Source organism: Gopherus evgoodei, chromosome 8, assembly GCF_007399415.2.
Source record: "Gopherus evgoodei ecotype Sinaloan lineage chromosome 8, rGopEvg1_v1.p, whole genome shotgun sequence".
Taxonomy (NCBI): domain Eukaryota; kingdom Metazoa; phylum Chordata; order Testudines; family Testudinidae; genus Gopherus; species Gopherus evgoodei.
The window spans coordinates 101,721,612-101,740,559 of NC_044329.1; the positions used below are offsets into that span (position 1 = coordinate 101,721,612).

The window sequence follows — 18,948 nt, forward strand, 5'->3', positions numbered from 1 at the left end:
TCACAGCACTGATACCCCTGGGCAGGTATAAATTCCCTGCTAGTAGCCAAGGGGGGTTATCTTGGGGCCCTTTGCTGTGTTAGTGCACAGTTGATTCTGATACCTTCTGTGCACAATTATTTGTAGCACCTAAGAGCTCTAGTCATGGACTAGGACCCCACTGTGCGAGGCATTGTACAAACCCAGAACAAAACGATAGTCCCCACCCCAAAGAACTTACAATGTCAGTAAGTGAACTCAGACCTTGAGGTACGTCCCCTGGAATGGCATTGGCATTTGAGGGTTGACCATTTACACACAAACTTCAATCCAGTAAAGGAAAAATGAGCTCCCCTCTCTCCTTCTCCACATCCGAGAGGCCTCGGTGGTGCAGTAGGGGACATGTCACGGAAGCATTTGCCAGTTGAAATGTGAAAATGCCATTTTGAGCCTCAGTTGTTTTTGGAAGAGAGTCTAAGTCAAGTCACTTACAAGTTACATTCATCTCGCCTTTGCTGCATGGCTGGCAGGACTGGGACTACACTTGGCCCACCTTGGAGGCAAGAGAGAACTTTAGTACTCAGGGACATCCCCTGGGCCTGATCCAACATGGGCACAGATGGCTTCTAAAGGGTATCTACTGAGCTCCAGCCATCACAATAGGAAGCCTTGAAGGAATGTGGTATAAAGCAGGTAGCAGCCATAGCATCTCACAATTATATAGAAAACTTTTCAAAATATCTCCCTACAACATCATAGTGCAACTTCCTCTGGGGGAATGATGACTTCCAGCTAGTGCACAGCTGCATAATAGTGAAGGAAAGAAGAAATTTGGCTAAGGAGATGGGCAAACTCCCACTCCTTTGGAAAGTGCCTTGGGACCTTTAACATTCATGTACAGAAGGCAGGAATTTTAGTGTACAGGGTCTCTCTCCTGCAGTAAATCCATATACAGCAAATTGCACAATGTTCAATTTACCCACCAGAAAGGGATGAATGGCAGAGCTGCCTCTGCTGGGTTTGGTCCTATGGCTCCAAGAAACACAGGTATTTCAACACTGATGCTTCTGCTGTTACACCATCCTTTCTGTGGAGGGCTCCTTGACACATGCAGGTCCTGATTCTCCTCTCACTGGTAGTGATGTAAATAAGGAGTAACTCCATTGAAGTAAATGAAGTTCTGCTCAGATAAAACTAGTGTGAATAACAGTATAATTAGTCCGCTAGAGCTGTATGTAGTGGGAAAGGAGACCCTTAATGCACCAGAGAAGAGAGGATATGTGGCTCTGCGTGTGAGTATCTGTGGGTTTAACTGATCATTCCGAGATTAAACCAGTGCGGCTTCTAACCATGAAAAAGCTGCACCCAGGCGGTGACGGTAGATGGTGCATGTTCTGAAGCAGACACTGCAAATATAAACGTGCCATCTATTACACAGCTTTAAAAGTGACATTGGAGAACTAAACAATTTGTCGATGCCCTTATAAAACAAAAGGATCTGAGTTTGCTAAACAAACAATTGTGGAAACAAAGAATCAGATATTCAGCTGTTGTAAATCACTTTAGTGGAGCTACTGATTTACACCCATTGGAGATCTGGCCCAGACAGCTGAGGTTTTCTTCTCTCTCTGAACTTTCTTAGTCTTTTTTTTATTAAAGACACAGAAGAAGTTACAAATATATGACAGGGCATCCATCATCTGGTGCTTTGATACTTCCACAATAGGTATATTAAAAATACCATAGATTTGATCGGATTAGATTAAGTGCAGGACTGAAGATGTCAATTTTACATCTTTTCATGCACATGGAGCTAATGGGTTTTTTGTATTATACATAATAGAGGGATATTAACCACTTAAAAAAATCTGCCTTGAGGCCTGCATCAATCACTTGTTGTCGTAACCATTTTGGATGAATGAAAGAGTAGGCTACCCGCTGAGGGCAACAAACAGTGAAAATGTTTTGGCAGAGAGAGAGAGGAAGTAAATAGGATAGAATGGGCTGGCTCAAGGAATTTATCTGTGGCAGTTGCTTTTTTCCTGAATTCATATAAATACACTCATAATGTATTTTCCTAATATAATTTATAGTTTAGCTTTATCAGCCTCACAATCCAGACCTGTTATCTTAAAAGTTCTCCTTTGAAATATAGGTTGTACATAGAGAAGGGGAATATTGGACAGTGCTTAGAACAAATAACTAGGAATAATCCTGACTTTACAAGAGTCTTCTTGCGTCACTTCCAACTCTATGCCTCAGTCCCTCCATCCATAAAATAGGACTTATCTTGAGGCTTAGTTAATGTTTGAAAAGTGCTTTGAGAAATGCTCGTGAAAATTGCCATAAAACTGCAAAGTAACTTTATTTTCAAACGGTGATAAATGCCTCAGATGGAAGTTGTTTGGTGCAAATCCCCATGTGCGTCATTAAAGACACGGGGATAATTGGCAAGGTGAATGCCAGCTTTGAGCCTGGAATGTGCATGTTGAATTTGAGCAGCTTGTCTTTTTGTCCAGAATTTGCAAATGTAAAGCATAGTTGTGTTATATGTAGCAGTTAATTTAACAGGTTCTTGCTTGTTTCTGTTTTGTGGAACTGAAGAGGAGCTATAAAAGTGCTGCGATTCTGTTGATTTAAGTCTCCAAAATAGCACTGCAATTTTCTGAACAGCTGGTGCATATAAACAAAGCTCTGCAAAAACACAGCCATCCTCTCTAACACAGGATATCCTGTTGCTGTGGGAATGCCCCTGATTGGTGGCCTGTTGTATTCACTCAGCCAATTATATTGAAATAGAATTATGTCCCAGTTTCGTTATAAAAAAGCACATGGTCAATCTCCCACCGCCTTCCACACCCCTTGCCTGCCTACCAGGTTCCAGGATAGCTTTTGCCATAACATTGCATGTATTATGCTGTTGTACTTACAAAAACATTGTAAAGATACATTTTTTAAAATTGTTCCCCTTGTCATACTTAGGTGATTAAAAGTGAAAGAATTTTTTAAAATTGACTGTTCTTCTCACCTCTGATGGGGCTTTAGGGGACTACCTGGTCCTTGGTGACCAAGGAGTTAAATTTAGCTCAGCTGCTCATTCCACTTACCCAGATGTTCAGGGAAAGAGCAATACATTGACTACTGGAGAGACAGTGAGAGATATGGCTCTTGGGATGGTTAAGCTCCAACCCATGTTTATAGGAACGGTGTTGAACCCCAGGCTGGGGAATTTTATGGTTCCTTTTATGCTTATGTTAATTTCTTTGGCCTTTGTGTTAAAACCTTAGCCAAAATTGTCAGAAGAGTTGGATGCCAAATGTGAGGCCCTCAGTGGCCATATTTCAGAGGCAGTGAGCACGTGCAGTTCCCAGTGGGTCAGCTGGAGGTAAAGGTGATCAGCACCTGTGAAAATCAGAACACTTTTCAAACTTCTGGTTAATTAATCTGCTCACTGTACTTTTCAAACTGCAGAAGTATTTTTTCCATACTAAGTCTTTGCACCATCTGGCATTGGTACTTATGCATGTTGCTGTCCATTCTTCTTGGATAAAGGTACTAAACTGGTGTTAACAATTTTCCCCTCAAATTCTCATGTAGCTGTACAATACTGAGTTTGGATTTCCTACAGATTGATTTCGTTTTTTTTAAAATGGAAACATTTCTCTTTATAGTAAGTTTGGTTGAAATTAATGTTTTTTAATTAAACCTACATTTGGGAGTCTTATTGTTACTAATATTACTACTAATAATAAATAAATATATTCAAGGTACATAGAGCCTTTCGTCTTGAGGGTCCCAAATTACTTGATAAACTGCAGGCCTTCTCTAGTTGAACTGAGTGACAAAAATCACACTAACTTGAATAAGTGTAGGATTGGGTTGGGCAATTGCTTCACTGCTGAGTTAGAGGAAGGAGTGCCACCTATAAGTAAGAAAATGAAACTGATGATCCGGTAGGTCCATAGATGTTGCTTTTGAGGTCTCCCATCCACTTACCTGTCTCACAGTTACTTAGTTTCTGGAATTTGATGGTGACAAAGCTGTGGCTCCTAGGACACCGTTTATTACTTGGGAAAGCTTTTTGCTTTAGGGTTTTTTGCAAAAGGTTTATCTTCGTGCATTTAGGGGGTGGATTTCACTTCTTTCCGGGCAGGAGGGGACAAAGCCACCTCACAGCCTTTATTTTGTTACATTGTATTTATAAATGCTGCGTTTCCCCCACACCTCCACAGGTGTTGCAGTTGTCATTGCTATATAAAATGTCATGCAGCAATTCGGTACATGATAGAGTTCAGTCAACTCTAGGAAGTCATCCTAAATCTGTATTTTGCATCCTGTATGATGCTGTGGAGAATAACACTGTGTCATGGCTTGCACTTTATGATACTTACTGCTAGTTCACGTAACGTCTCTTGGCTCTTTTTGGGGTATCTAAAACAAATGGTTACTCGCCTCTCGTAACTGTTGTTCTTCAAAATGTGTTGCTCTTGTCTGTTCCAATTAGGTGTGCACGTGCTGCGTGCACGATTGTCAGAAGGTTTTTCCTCTAGCGGTACCCATCGGGTTGGCTGTGGAGCCCCCTGGAGTGGCGCCTTTATGGTGGTGTATATAGATCCTTGCCAACCTGCCGCCTGCTCAGTTCCTTCTTGCTGGAATACTCCGACAGAGGGGAGGCAGGTGGGATTTGGAATGGACATGAGCAACACATCTCAGAGAACAACAGTTACAAGAGGCAGGTAACCATTTTTTCTTCGAGAGCTTGCTCATGTCCATTCCAATCAGGTGACTCCCAAGCCATATTCTTGGAGGAAGGGTCAGAGTTCATTTGGTCATAGATTGCAGCACTGCCCTGCCAAATGCTGCGTCATCTCTGGACTGTTGGGAAATTGTGTAATGCGAGGTGAACATATGGATAGAGGACCATGTGGCTGCCCTGCATATATCCTGAATGGGCATTTGACCTAGGAAAGTGGCAGATGACGCTTGAGCTCTTGTAGAGGGCACCATCAATGTTGGGGCCAGAATCTTGGCCAAGTTATAGCAAGTCCTGATGCACGACGTGTTCCAGGATGATATGCGTTGGGAGGAGATGAGAAGGCCTTTCATCCTCTCTGCGACAGTGATGAAGAGTGGTGGGGACTTCCAAAACAGCTTTGTGCGCTCAATATAGAAAGCCAGGGCACATCTCACGTCCAGTGAATGAAGCATGTGGTCTCTGTTACTGGCATGCGGCTTGGGAAAAAACACAGGTAAGAAAATGTCCTGATTTCTAGTGAATTGAGAGACTGCTTTAGGGAGAAACACAGGGTGTGGGCATAGTTGCACCTTGTCTTTATAAAAGACAGTGTAAGGGGGTTCAGATGTCAGCACCTTGAGTTCGGAGACCCTTCTGGCTGAAGTGATGGCCATGAGGAAAGCTACCTTCCAAGATAGGTAGAGCAAGGAACATGTCACCATGGGCTCAAACGGGGGGACATAAGCCTGGCAAGGACTAGATTGAGGTCCCAAGGAGGAAGATGCTGCCTTACCTGAGGATACAGTCTATCCAGCCCCTTGAGGAAGTGGCCTACCATCTGGTTTCCAAAGGCCGACCTACCCTTCACCCTTGGGTGAAAGGCAGACATGGCGGCCAAGTGTACCCTGATCAAAGAAGTCGCCAACCCCTACCGTTTCAAGTCGAGCAGGTAGTCCAAAATAAACAGGATCAGGGCTTGTGGTGGAGGAGTACCTTTCTGCATAGACCAAATTGAGAACCGCTTCCACTTGGCGAGGTAAGTGGGAAGAGTAGAAGGCTTCCTGCTTCGGAGAAGGACTCCCTGAACTGAAGTTGAGACTGGTTTAGCCATGGAGCTTCCACGCTGTGAGGTGGAAGGACTCCAGGGTCGGATGTCGTATCCTGCTGTGGTCTTGTGTAATGGGAGGTCTGAGAACAAGGGAAGGGCTACAGGCCTGTCCACTTATGAGTCCAACAGCGTGGTGAACCAGTGTTGGTGGGGCCACGCTGGTGCTATGAGGATCAATGAGGACCCATCTAGGTGGACTTTGAGGAGAACCCTTTGTTTGAGAGGGAAGGATGGAAACGCGTAGAACTGATGATTCGCCCATGACAGGTGAAACACATCTGCGATAGAACCTGGGCTGTGGTTCAGGAAGGAGCAGAAATACTGACACTTCCTGTTGCTCCATGTCACGAATAGGTCCCAGTGGGGAAAGCCGCACCTCTGGAAGATGTCCAGAAGTACGTGTCCTTCAAGTCAAGGGCGGTGTACCAATCCCCTGGATCTTGGGAAGGAATGGTGGAGGACAGGGAGATCATGCGAAACTTCATTTTCTTTATGAATATGCTGAGGTCTCACAGATCTAGAATAGGTCTGAGCCCACCCTTGGCCTTTGGGATGAGGAAGTATTGGGAGTAGAACCCTTTTCCTCTGAACTCCTGAGGAACCTCCTCTATCGCCCTGAGAGCGACGAGTGATTTTACCTCCTGTAAAAGGAGTTGCTCGTTAGAGGGGTCCCTGAAGAGGGACAGGGTAGGGGGATGGGAGGGCAGAAGGGAACAGAATTGGATAGACTATCCCATCTCTACCGTGCTTAGTACCCAGCGATCTGATGTAATCTGTACCCAGGCACAGTAGAAGTGGAACAGACGGTTCGCAAAGCGGGGAGAAGGATTCAAGAGATGGACTAGGGCTTGTCGTTGGGCACACCTTCAAAAATTAGGCATAGGGCCAGGAGGCTGTTTGGACAAACTGTGGCCCTGGTCAGAGGAGGATCTCGATGGCCTCGTCCTGTTCTTCCTGCCCGTCCTTCCATTGAAATCCTGCCTCGTGCTCCCAGAGTAGCAGCGCAGTGGAGGCTGGGGGTTGAGGGGCTTCCTCTGGGGAGCAAGGGTGTAGATTCCCCGGGCAATGATGGAGGTCGGTGCCACCATCAGTGCCATCGTTGTTGGAGCTGTTGATGTCAGTGCCATGATAGGTGGCAGTGCCGAGGCACATGCTAGTGGGCCCGGGGATTGAGCCGTCATGGCAATCAGATCCCGTGCCGCTTCAGATGTGTCCAGTGTGGAGGGAGGATCGAGGTCTTCTCCCTCCAAGTCCTGCAGCACCAGAGAGCCCACCCGCACTGGACTCGATGGGCCCCCGTCACAGCTGGAGTCGACGGCTGCAGGACTTGCGGGCCAGGTTTGGGGTGTCCCAACACAGGACACACCCCACTGGTGTGCCATGCCGGTGGCCCTTGTCCACCTTCTTCATCTTATAGACTCATAGATTTTAAGGTCAGAAGGGCCCATTATGATCATCTAGTCTGACCTCCTGCACAATGCAGGCCACAGAATCTCACCCATCCACTTCTGTAACAAACTCCTAACCTATGTCTGAGTTATTGAAGTCCTCAAATTGTGGTTTGAAGACCTCAAGCTGCAAAGAATCCTCCAGCAAGTGCCCATGCCCCATGCTGCAAAGGAAGGTGAAAAACCTCCAGGGCCTCTGCCAATCTGCCCTGGAGGAAAATTCCTTCCCGACCCCAAATATGGCGATCAGTTAAACCCTGAGCATGTGGGCAAAACTCACCAGCCAGCACCCAGGAAAGAATTCTCTATAGTAACTCAGATCCCAACCCATCTAACATCCCATCACAGACCACTGGGCATACTTACCTGCTGATAATCAAAGATTATGCAGCACCGGCGATTGTGAATGGTGCCACAAGGTGGAGCTGGGCCTTGGGGCCAGGAAGCGGTGCCGATGCTCCTTACCTGAGTCCTTCCTCAGTGCCGCCGGTGTGCTGCACATAGAGGCTGTGGGCAAAGTGCAGATTTTATTAGGAGGTGCTTCAGGTGAGAGTCTCTCTCCTTCTTTGTTCTGGGCTTAAAACTGCTTCAAATCTTTCATCTATCCGCCTGATGGCCCTCCCCGAGGCACTTGAGGCAGGACTTGTGCGGATCGCCCCTGGCATATGCTACAGGCTCTTCTCATAGGGCTTAAAGCCCTGGGACCGAGGCATGCCCCAGTCCAGGGGAAAGGGAATCAGGAAAGATCTTCCAGCTAAGTACTATTCAACTAATTAACACTAATGGGTGACTATTCACAACTATTCGAAGAAAGACCTCTAAGTAGGCACTTGCAATATGCAGGACTGAGCTGGTCCAACAACCATCACGGGTGGTAAGAAAGAACTGAGCAGGAAGCAGGTCAGCAGGGACCTATATACACCGCCATAAAGGCACCACCCCAGGGGGCTCCACAGCCAACCCGAAGGGTACCACTAGAGGAAAAACCTTCGGAGAATCATGCACACGGTGTGCGCACACCTAATTGGAATGGACATGAGCAGGTACTCGAAGAAGAAGCCATAATTTCTGTTTTCAGAGACAGTTTGTGAAATTGTCAAGGAAATGCTACCATGTGAATTTGGATTACATGAATTAGCATCAGCTCTGACCTCCTATGGCTAGTCAGTGGCAATGATTTTCTGTCATGTAAAACTCGGCTTCAGCCCCCAAAGGAGAAACACAGCAGTAAAGACTTTCAAATGGTTTGCTACTTTAATAGAATTTTGAGGAAACATTTGGAAGATGGTCTCCTCTGAACTGTAGCGTGTAACGTACCCAGGGAGCCGTCGATCTCCTGTGCAATCAAACTGGCGGCTGCTCCCCTTAAGCATCTATAGAGCTTCTGTACTCATTGTTACAGCTAATATTTTGTCATGGATATTTTTAGTCTGACTTTTACTAAAAATATCTGGGATAAAATGGGGATCTGCAGGTCCCCACACTACCTGAAGTGGGGCAGCTGTGCAGGGGCTAGGAGCCACCTGCAGCAGCTGGGGGTTGGGGAGTACACCTGCCACCTGCAGATTGCGGGGTCCCCTGCCGCCCAGGGGGGGCCAGGAGCTGCAGGGTACCCCCACTGCCTGCAGCTCCAGGGGCCCACGGGGCCTAGAAGCTGGGGGTTCCCCACTGCCTCTGGTGGCCCCCACAGCTCCCAGCCCCGATGGGCAGCAGAGGACACTTCTGAAGTCACAGAGGTTGCTGGAAGTCATGGATTCCATGACTTTCACGACCTCCGTGACTTAATCGTAGCCTTATTCATTGTCAATATAAATGAGAGTCCCAGCTATGGGGGCCATTTGTTTAACATAACCTGAGGAAGGCATTGCTTCAGGTAGAGGTTCTGGGCTAGATTCACAAGGGGGACGTAGTTGTCTACCTGTCCCTTTAGGTGCCTAAGTTCAGCATTTAGGTGCCACTGCCATTCACAAAACCACACTCAGCTGCTGCCTAATTATATAGGTGCCTGATGTCCCTAGGGCACCTACATTTCTGCCAGTGGCCATGCACACGACACCTACGTCCTGACCACCAAGTAGCTTGGTGTTCTAGCTCATGCTCAGCCCTGGTGGGAGTTTCAGATCAGTCATTCTCCCACCTATCTTGCCTGCAGGACCTCATCAGGGCATGCTTAACTCACAGAGGAGGCAGTGGTGCCACTCACCCTTTATGCACTACAGCCCAGCAGTTAGTTGCCCTCATCTGGGATGTTGTGGGAGACCCAGGTTCATGTCCCTACCCTGCGTGATTTGGATCAGGGACTTGACCCCTAGTTTCTCACATCTCAGGTGAGTGCTCTAACCCATAGTCTTTTAAGCATAAGAGGGCCACCATCATTTCCTCCACCTCCTCCTGGGTTTTGTACAGGAAAGAACTGATTTGACTTAGGGCCTAACTCCAGGAAAAGGTTCAGAGTTGTGAATTCCAAGTGGATAGAGACGTCTCCCTCTGGTGGAGTTAGGCTCCTAATTCCCTTTGAGGGGGAGGGCTTAGACCCCATTCCTTCCTCAGCATTTCCTACCGACTAGTTCTTGCAGCTCAGTGTGGTGGTTTCTGTGAATGCCTTTCTCAGGCACCTGACTCTCAGCATTGTGTAGGGACCCTGAGCACCTAACTCAGGGTTGTGAATTTCACTAGGCAGCGGGGTGCCCAAAAGTTAAGCATTGTAGCACCAAGTGTTACCAGGCCCAAGTCCCCCTTATGAATCTAGCCCTCCGTAACAGGAGGGTTTCTTAATGTTTCTGTTATGAAGACCTGTTTTGAGTCAGTAATAGCTTGACCAGGAAAATTAGCTCCAGGCTTGACACATGGTTTGAGTCTGCCAAGATGTTTTTCGACTGTAACTTAGCACAGAGCCTGGCCCTCAGCTGAGTTCTTACAGCTCCCTTTGGTCTTCAATTTGACTTTTGAGTACTCAGCGTCTCTGACAATCATATCTCCAGTCCTAGATTGGTCCCTGCATTGACTTTTGTGGAGTTACACCAAGGATGAATTTGGCCCATGACCGCAGGCTGGACATGTTTCAAAATGTATTTTTAAAAAAATCTTTTTAAAATCTAAAATAAATAAAAAGCTGAGGCGAGGTAGCCAACGTCAGCACGTGGTCCTCCTGGCCTTCGTCTCCTTTGAATTGCAGTGCGGCAGTGGACCTCGTATGGGCTAAAGCTGAAAGCCACTTAGACTTCTGTGAGCACAGAATTTGGCTGCCCACTTGCTTAACATTGTTTCTGACAGGAAGCTCCGTTGTCTGCACAGATTGACTCTGGGCTGCTATTCAAGGGATTGGTTTCCCCCTATACGGGCTGGTCGTGGCTAACCTTAAAGACCCATTTCACGCCCCGTGCTCTGCCATAAGATCAACTGGAGCACCTCAGCTGCCATTTTTAAACATCTGAGGGCTAAAGACAGGACATTCTCAGTGATGCGCCCTCACCCCCCGGTTGGTCTCACAGAGCCCAGGTTTGTTAACTCTTAAAGCTCCCTGCACAGAGAAAGAGTTACTGAGTTTCTGTTGAGCCCTTTAATAGACACACTGAACTCTATATATAATTAGGGTGACCAGATGTCCCATTTTTAAAGGGACAGTCCCGTTTTTTGGGACTTTTCTTACATAGGTGCCTATTAGCCCCCCACTCCCATCCCGTTTTTTCACAGTTGCTATCTGGTAACCCTACATATCATTTGTGTTTTAAATTGGGTACAGGAGCCCAGGGAGCATGTTAGGTACAGTTTAATAAGCCAAATAAAGAGTCCGTTGTATGCGGTTAAAGACTATTGTATGAAGCCATTTAAAATCCATACTGGTTAACAGTTTGATGGTGTCATTTTAAAGCACTGGTGACCTGCCATCCTGATGAGTTCCAGTGTGGGGATGGGACCTGTATCCATGGAGCAAAGCAGTGCAACAAGGTACACGACTGTCCTGACAACAGCGATGAGGCAGGCTGCATTAATGGTACGTATAGCCAATGCACCTTACACTCCAGCATATGGTACAACAAGAAGTCCAGCTCAGTCAGAGCATTCTAGGCACTGGAGATTGAAATCGCCTATTAGCGTGCCTAATCCATCTCCCCAGGCCAGTGCAGGGTTGTTCCTTATAGAGCATTTTTAATTATTCCAGTAATGGGATTTCTGTAGGAACTTTTCCAAAGTCCTAATAGACCTCACTCTTCAGAAGAAAAAATAATCCTGCATGAGGTTCAGTCCAAATATTCTTTGCTTAACACCATCTCATTACTGCTAATTTTAACCTCTTGAAGCTCATGACCCTAATCTAATTTAGTTGCTTTCCTCTCTTGCCCAACACAACAGAGTCCACGTGTGAAAGCCCCAGGAAATTTCAGTGTAAAAATGGAGAGTGCATTGATGGAGTCAAAGTGTGCGATTCACATAGAGACTGCAGGGACGGGTCTGACGAGCCTATGAAAGAATGTGGTACAGTACACGCCTCTTTCCTCTTATTGCTGCTGTGTTAACCTCTTCTCCCTCTGGTGCTCATGACTAGCAGAATAACAACATGTGGCTGCTAATGCCATTCCTAGCTGCACTCCGCCCCTCTCCCTCTCTCTCTCTCTCTCTGCACACACTGTACCCATGGCACTGATATAAATGGAAGCAGAATTGGGCTCTCTGGCTTTTTTAGGTCTTTGGGCTTGCACACACATGACTGGAGGTTTGCTTAGAGGCTCCACTCTCCTCCACCACGAAATGCACTTGATCTTCATGGAGGGATATGTGATCTGAGCACAGGACCAGGAGCAAGGAACTCATAAATTCTAATCCCCCTGACACCAGATAATTACTGGTGTGTGGGTTAATTAGTGTTTGTAAATGCTTTAAAGATAGAAAGTGTTTTCTGAGTATTATTGTCAGATAGGTGAGTTCTGTGGGTGTTTCCAGTTTCCAGTTTCTACATGTTCCATGTTCCACATGCAGGGGACTGGACTAGATGACCTCTCAAGGTCCCTTCTAGTTCTATGATTCTATGTTATTGAGGTTTTCATTAGGGATTGAGGGCATGGTGGTGTCAGATGAGCCTGATAAAAATTCCCTCTGTGTAAAATTACATTGGATTCCAAGTTAGTGAAAATCACAGATGCCATACAAGCACATCTCTGACAAGCACCTGTTTGCTGCATAGGCATTGTTAGAAGGTCAAGAGAATCCAAACCACACCAGCAAAGAGCAGTTCCATTCTTCCTGGAGGACTCCTTGAGCCTTTCACTCATCCTTTTAGGAGAATAGCGCCAGCAGCAGCCCTAGTTTTGAGCACTCAGGCAGTGCAAGAACTGTGATTGTGGCTGGCTTGTATGCAAAGGTGTATAGGACAGGCTCCTGCACACCTGCATGGAACCAGCAATAATCTGGTCTCAAAGATTGTTAGTCCAAAGAGGCTACTTCAGAAAATGTAACCGAGTGAAAAAATATTTCACATATAGGAAGATTTTTTTTTCTTTCAAATCCTGATTCAGAAATAGGGAAACATGACCCAGACCAAGGTCTGAAGTTCTAGTGCTGACTTTTGTACTTTATCCCAGATCTGACAATCTAGCAATGCCACTTGTGCTGCCTGTCACGCCGTATCAACCCAAACAGAGAGATGGGGGAAACTACAAGGGGATCTCGTGGGTCTCCACCTGCACCCAATATCATCAGCCCATGAACATGGATGCATTACACCTTTCACACACACACCTGACTCAGCACAGAGGAGTCTGAGTGTATGCTTGGGAGACTGTGATTTAACATTGCTGTTCTTTGAGTGCTTGCTCATGTCCATTCCATATTAAATGTGTGTGCTCGCCACATGCACCAGCGGTGGAAGTTTTTCCTGAGCAGTAACCGGAGGGAGCTAGCTCCAGCACCCTCCAGTATGGCACCCGCATGGTGCGACATAAAGGGTGGCGCCAGCAACATGCAGGTAATTAGACCTGGGAAGTGGGAGTCAGGAGAGACAGGTTATATTCCAGCAACTGGGTCACTGTGTGACCTTGAGCAAGTCATTTAACCACTGCCTGCTCAGTTTTCCTGTCTGTAAAACAGGGCCTAAGTGTACTTAGCAACCTCTCCATAGCACTTTGAGATCCTCAGAAAGGCGCCAAACAATGCAGAGTTTTATTAGTCATCTTGTTTAAATTGTCAGGTGGATATGTGGCCCCCGTTTGTAATTGGCTGCTCTTCCATAATAGAAAATAGAGCTGAGTAGTGTCTACACTTGGCCTACTTCTAGGTCTATGTTAAGAGCTGCAGTGAGAGAACCAGAGCCCAAGTTCTGTTTTTATATCCATGCTACAAAGCACCCCTGTAACCAAAAGTATGATTAACATGCAAATCCTTGTTTAAGTTACAATAACCTGTAGCATTTTGAAGTGTGTGTGTGTGTGTGCGTGCGCAGTCTAATAGGCTAGAGGCCAATATAAGGATAGTAAAAGGCAATATCCATTTACTAAATGTCAAAGAACAGCTATGGTACACAATCCGACTCTGTGGACAGCTACTCAGAGCCTAGTGATCTTGCTGCTATTAATAACATGTGTATTTCTTCGTTAGGAAAGTGGAAGCACGCTATAGCCAAGACGCTGTCTCTTCTGGTGCAGTGTTTTCCTAGCCCATTGACGTTAATTGGCTTGTTGTTGTTTTTATTTTCTTCCAAGGGTACTGGTTTAATGGTTCTGCTGTGCTGCTACAGAATGGTATCCAAGGAAGCAAGAAGTAAAAATAAATAAATACATCTGACTGTATATTACATTAAAGCTTCAAGCTGATGAGGGCTGCATGCCCTAATGAACCACTATGGCCCAGAACTCCCACATCATCTGCATCAGCAATCCTAGACAGAGGAGGATGTTTCTCTTCACGTCGTATAGGTTAATTGGAACAACACAAAAAATGTTATTTCTGGCAAGAAAACAACCTTCCTCAACCTCTCTCCATTTATAGTTACGAGGGTGCAATAATTCTACTCTTTCAATTTCAGCACAAGGGGGAAAAACAGTGTTTGATGAGACAGCGTTTTGGTCTTAGATGGGACTATCACTATATGGACTGTAGATATGAGTTAGATTAGACTGTCAGCAGTCAGACTGTCCACAGCTCCCTGTTAGCTCGGGACTGTGTATGGACTGTACATCAGTATTAGGCAGGAATATCTCCAAAGGACTGTACCTGGGTATATTCTGGGGCTCTCTCAGCATAGATTGCCCTGGTGTAGTAGATGGGACTATCTAATACCACGTAGACCCTCCCCAGTGAGCTGGGACCATTGGGTCAGACAACTCTCCTGGAATGGATTATTACAGCTCAAGGACACAGTTTGGTATGTGCCACCAGAATAGGGAAAGGGGGCAGTCAAGTGGGGATAATTCTCAGGCCCCTTGACAGTTAATGCATGGAAGCAAAAGACTTAGGACTGGCTGGGAACTGCAAACCCAAGAATTTTGTACAATATCCCCAGCGTCTCTGATTTGCTTAAACATTTTAGGCCACTGGTTTCTAGTCCAAAGGGACTTTAAAATGTTAGAGAGGAGAATTTTGGTGGGTATTTTCTATTTGTGAAGTCACTAGTGCACTCTATATTGCCGGCTCCCAATCACCAGCAGCTGGGTGAAACATTTCTGGGTACCTCAACCTCCTTTTAATGTATTCAGCGTTGTGATTAAAAACCATCCTTTATCCTAAATAATCTGTATGCCTCTTTTAGAACAAAATGAATGCTCGATCAACAACGGTGGGTGCTCACACATATGCAAAGACTTGAAGATCGGTTATGAATGTGAATGCCCTCCCGGATACAAGCTTCTGGATAAAAAAACGTGTGGAGGTAATTTACATGCAAACGGCAGTCTCATGTTTCACTGTACAGAGACGTAATTATAGTCACTCCAGCATTGCTCCATCACAGATGGTTTGATTTCAAGTTATTGATGGGTTTCAAACGCTCCTTTCAGACATAGATGAATGTGAGAATCCAGACGCTTGTAGCCAGATCTGCATTAATTACAAGGGGGACTACAAATGTGAATGCTACGAGGGATACGAGATGGACACCCTGTCTAAGAACTGCAAAGCCGTAGGTAAGGCAACCCGGCAAGCACTCAAACCCAACTGACCCAGCAGTATGAGCGTTATAAAGAAATATGGGTCCCTCGGCCAATGGCTGGGGGAAAGGAGACAAAAGGAAAATTAAAAGCCAAATGGAGTCATTTAAAACTGTACAAAACTGCTACAGTGACAGCAGATGTGTTCCAAGGCAACAACTCCACTCATCATGCAGATCAGAATATTTTAGCAGTGTGTGTGCAGCTCAAGATTACAGTCAGCAGTTGGCAGTTTGAAGCTGAGACTAAAAAGCAAAGTCTCTTGACTTAAAAACAGTGCAGCAAAAATTAAGTAATAATAAGCAAAAAGGAACACAATCAAAAATAGATGGATTAGCCAGCCCTTCCAGCAGACTCATCCCCTGCCTCTCCCCAAACTCTTACATGAATCTCAAAAAGAACAGAGCAGCAGCTCACTTGCTCTAGAAGAAACAAAAGTCCCAGCTCATTGCAAAAGAAAATATGCTAATGTCAGGGAGCTGGAAAGTTATATTATAAAAGGTCTAGGATCAGCCATGTTGAATATCATTTCATGGAAGGGATTGGCCTTTGGGGGAGTGATTCCCTGGGGGAGCTGGCTCAGTAACGTTTTGTCTTGGGAATTCCAGATAAGTTTTCTTATTATACCTACTATACTGTATGTAAAAAGTCCTTAAAGTCAGCATGTCCAGCAGACTTTATGTACAGGCCAGGCCCTTCCTTGCACTGTCTGCGGGCAGCTGGAGTTGCCACCTAGGAGTTGTCCTAGGACCCACCCTTCTGCTGCCTGCTCAGAAATTCTGGCCCCCTCAGGGTCGCTGCAGGGCAGCTGTAAAGCCAGCATGGCTGCTGGGAGAGCCCCATCAGGCTTGGGGGGTGAAGGGGAGGCTCACATTTTTCGAACCCCAATTGGAACCTTTGTTCAGCTTCCTCCTATATGGTTCCTTTGTCCCTTCCCAATGTTCCCTCTGTCCCATACATCCCACATGGTGCAGCGTGCCTCTGTCTCCAAGTAGGATCTGGGTAACTCAATAAACTCACTCTTTCCTTAAGTATTTTTCCCTCAGTTCAAGTCTTTTAGGCAGTGATCTCTCACCAGTGAAAACAGGAGACATTGGGCTAAATCATGCAGTCCTTACTCAAGCGAAGCTCCTACTTGTAGCCTGATGATTAATTTGAGGTGCAGAATGCACTTGTCACTAATCGTTTTGTTCTTTGGGGACTACATAGAGATTAATTATGATGACGCTTGGTGACACACACACAGAGACTTTATGAGTTTTATTAATACTGTGATCAATAGAAACAAAACTCTCAGAACTAGAAAAACAAGAGTAACAGAGACTTCTCATCAGATATAGTCATGAATTTGGGTTCCCTTTAGGATGAGATTAAGCATTAAGGTTGTCACTCCTGCTGAGGGTTGGGTTTGAGCCTCTTTTATGCCCTTACTCCTTGCACCCAGTGGCATATTAACCACTGGGATGATGGGGTCTGTATCCAGGGGCCCTGGAAAAATGGGCACCCCCATGCCCCGACCCCACTCTCTGGCAGGACTGCTGGGTGGGTGGGGCAGGGGAAGCCCCTGCACCCCAAACTTGCTCCCCAGCACCAGCGCCAGGTGGCAGGGAAAGTCCCAGTGTGGGGACCCCATCTGCAGCCCTGAGACTGGAGGAACTCTAGCTCCCTGCCACGGACTGAGGGCTGGGGGAGCTCTTACTTCCCACTGTGGCCCTAGGGCCATGGCAAGGGTACAGAGCTTCTCCGGTCTTGGGGCTGCAGTGGGAGCAGAGCAGAAAGGAGCAAACGGGGGACTGTAGTGGGGGAGGGCGGAATATGGGTGGAGTGGGGCAGGGGTATGGGGGGAAGGGACAGAATGGGTGGGGCCATGGGCAGGGCTGCAGGCAGAAGGGGCGGAATGGGGGCAGGACCGCAGGCAGAAAGAGCAGGTTGGGGCCCCCCACTTGCTCTGGCCCAGGGCCCCACCAAACTTTAATCCACCTCTGCTTACACCCACCTATTTCTAAGACCATATTTGATTAGGTTTTGGTCTTTTGTCCATATTTGTGATGCCTGCTACCCATTTTGGGGGCTCTGACAATTGTACACATTCATGCAGATAGGAGTTAAGGAGTCAAGACAGTTTAATCAGAAGATGTATAGGCTAAATCTTCTGACCCAAGGTTGCTTACTTAGGTTAATTCTTGCTAGACCTAATGTGACCGTATACTATTACTACCAGTAGCCTCAATCTGAATACTACACTTCAGGCTCACTGAAAAGCCCATCTTAAAATGAACTTTTAATTTCTTTGCTTACTCCTGCTTGCATTATAGCTTTAGTTTAATTTGCACTAATTTAGCAAGTATCTTCACTTTTTCTAAGATAAACATTTATTTACCTGATCCCCTGAGCTGAGGTCATGGGTCAAAGGTCAACACTGAAAATATGCAGAATTATTCACCACTTCTGCTGGTTTGAGGGTCACTGACTGCACACATCTCCCGGTCCTTACGAGCAGTGCTCATCCCTTTATCAAACCTACACGCCCTGCAATGGGAGGTTTGCCTGAGTAAGTACTCCGTCACAAAGGAAGCGGAGATGCATACAGTTTTTCCTGAGGAAAACAACACAGATAATGTGCTTCCATCTCTCCTGAGTTTGTCATAAGAAAAATCAATTTGACATCTCCTGCTAGAATCTCTGGGCTGGCCTGTGGCCTTAGTACCACAACCCCAGTAGAGGTGGATGCCATTACATTTGACATGAGCTGTCGGGGCCAGAGGCTTCATGCCTGTGAAGGACAGACACCAGCTGAGTGAGTCCAAGAACTCTGCTGGAGCACACTTAACTGTGCCCCCATCCCTCCTGTTAGGAGGTGCCAGATGTGCTATCTGCAGAGTCAGTCTCCCGTGACTAGGCATGGGCCCATCTACTTAGACACGGCACTAATGTCCTTGTAAAGGTGCGGGACTCACCCCTGCAGCGCCTCCTGCTGCTCTCTCAGGGAATTAGCTCGATTTCCAGCCTGGAGCACCCTCTGCAGGCCAGTGATCTGCCACAGCTTGGCCCCCATATCCCTCCGAGGACCCCAGTGCCCCTTTAACTGGGTGCTGTCCCCCTGGAAGTACCCTCACAGTTCTGGGTCTCCCCCTCTCAGGGGAACCCCACCTCACCTCAGTCTTGACTGCTGCCCAGTCTCCATCTAGCCCCTGTTCACTGGCATGGACTGCAGTATAAGCCACTCAACACAGGCAAAGGGTTTGGACCTGCTGCCCCTGCAACCCAGTATCTAACAGGCCTTACCAGGCCTGCAACCTGGGGCTTTCCTAGGCCAGAGCTCCCCAGCAACCTTGGCCTTTCCCCAGCCCTGCTCCACTCAATACCAGGCTAAGCTCCCTGCAGCCAGGCCCATCTCTCTCTCAACACACAGAGAGACTTTCTGCTTCAGCTCCTGGCTCAAGCCTTTATAGGGCCAGCTGGGCCCTGACTGGGGCATGTCCCCAGCTGAGCCTGCTTCCTCCCAATCAGCCCAAGCATCTTGCCCTTCCACAGCCCTCC

At 46.7% G+C, this 18,948-nt stretch overlaps 1 protein-coding gene across 3 annotated transcripts in view; it reads left to right on the forward strand.

Annotated features, from left to right (window-relative positions):
- LRP8 (LDL receptor related protein 8) overlaps positions 1-18,948 on the forward strand; it is a 280,880-nt gene that overhangs the window by 238,594 nt on the left and 23,338 nt on the right. For 2 of the 3 annotated variants that reach the window (XM_030573822.1, XM_030573824.1), the window contains exons 6-9: positions 11,142-11,264; positions 11,624-11,746; positions 15,012-15,131; positions 15,259-15,384. In XM_030573822.1, the coding sequence (XP_030429682.1) occupies positions 11,142-11,264; positions 11,624-11,746; positions 15,012-15,131; positions 15,259-15,384 (492 nt within the window). The remainder of the gene's footprint in view (positions 1-11,141; positions 11,265-11,623; positions 11,747-15,011; positions 15,132-15,258; positions 15,385-18,948) is intronic. The other variant, XM_030573823.1, reaches the window with a different exon arrangement.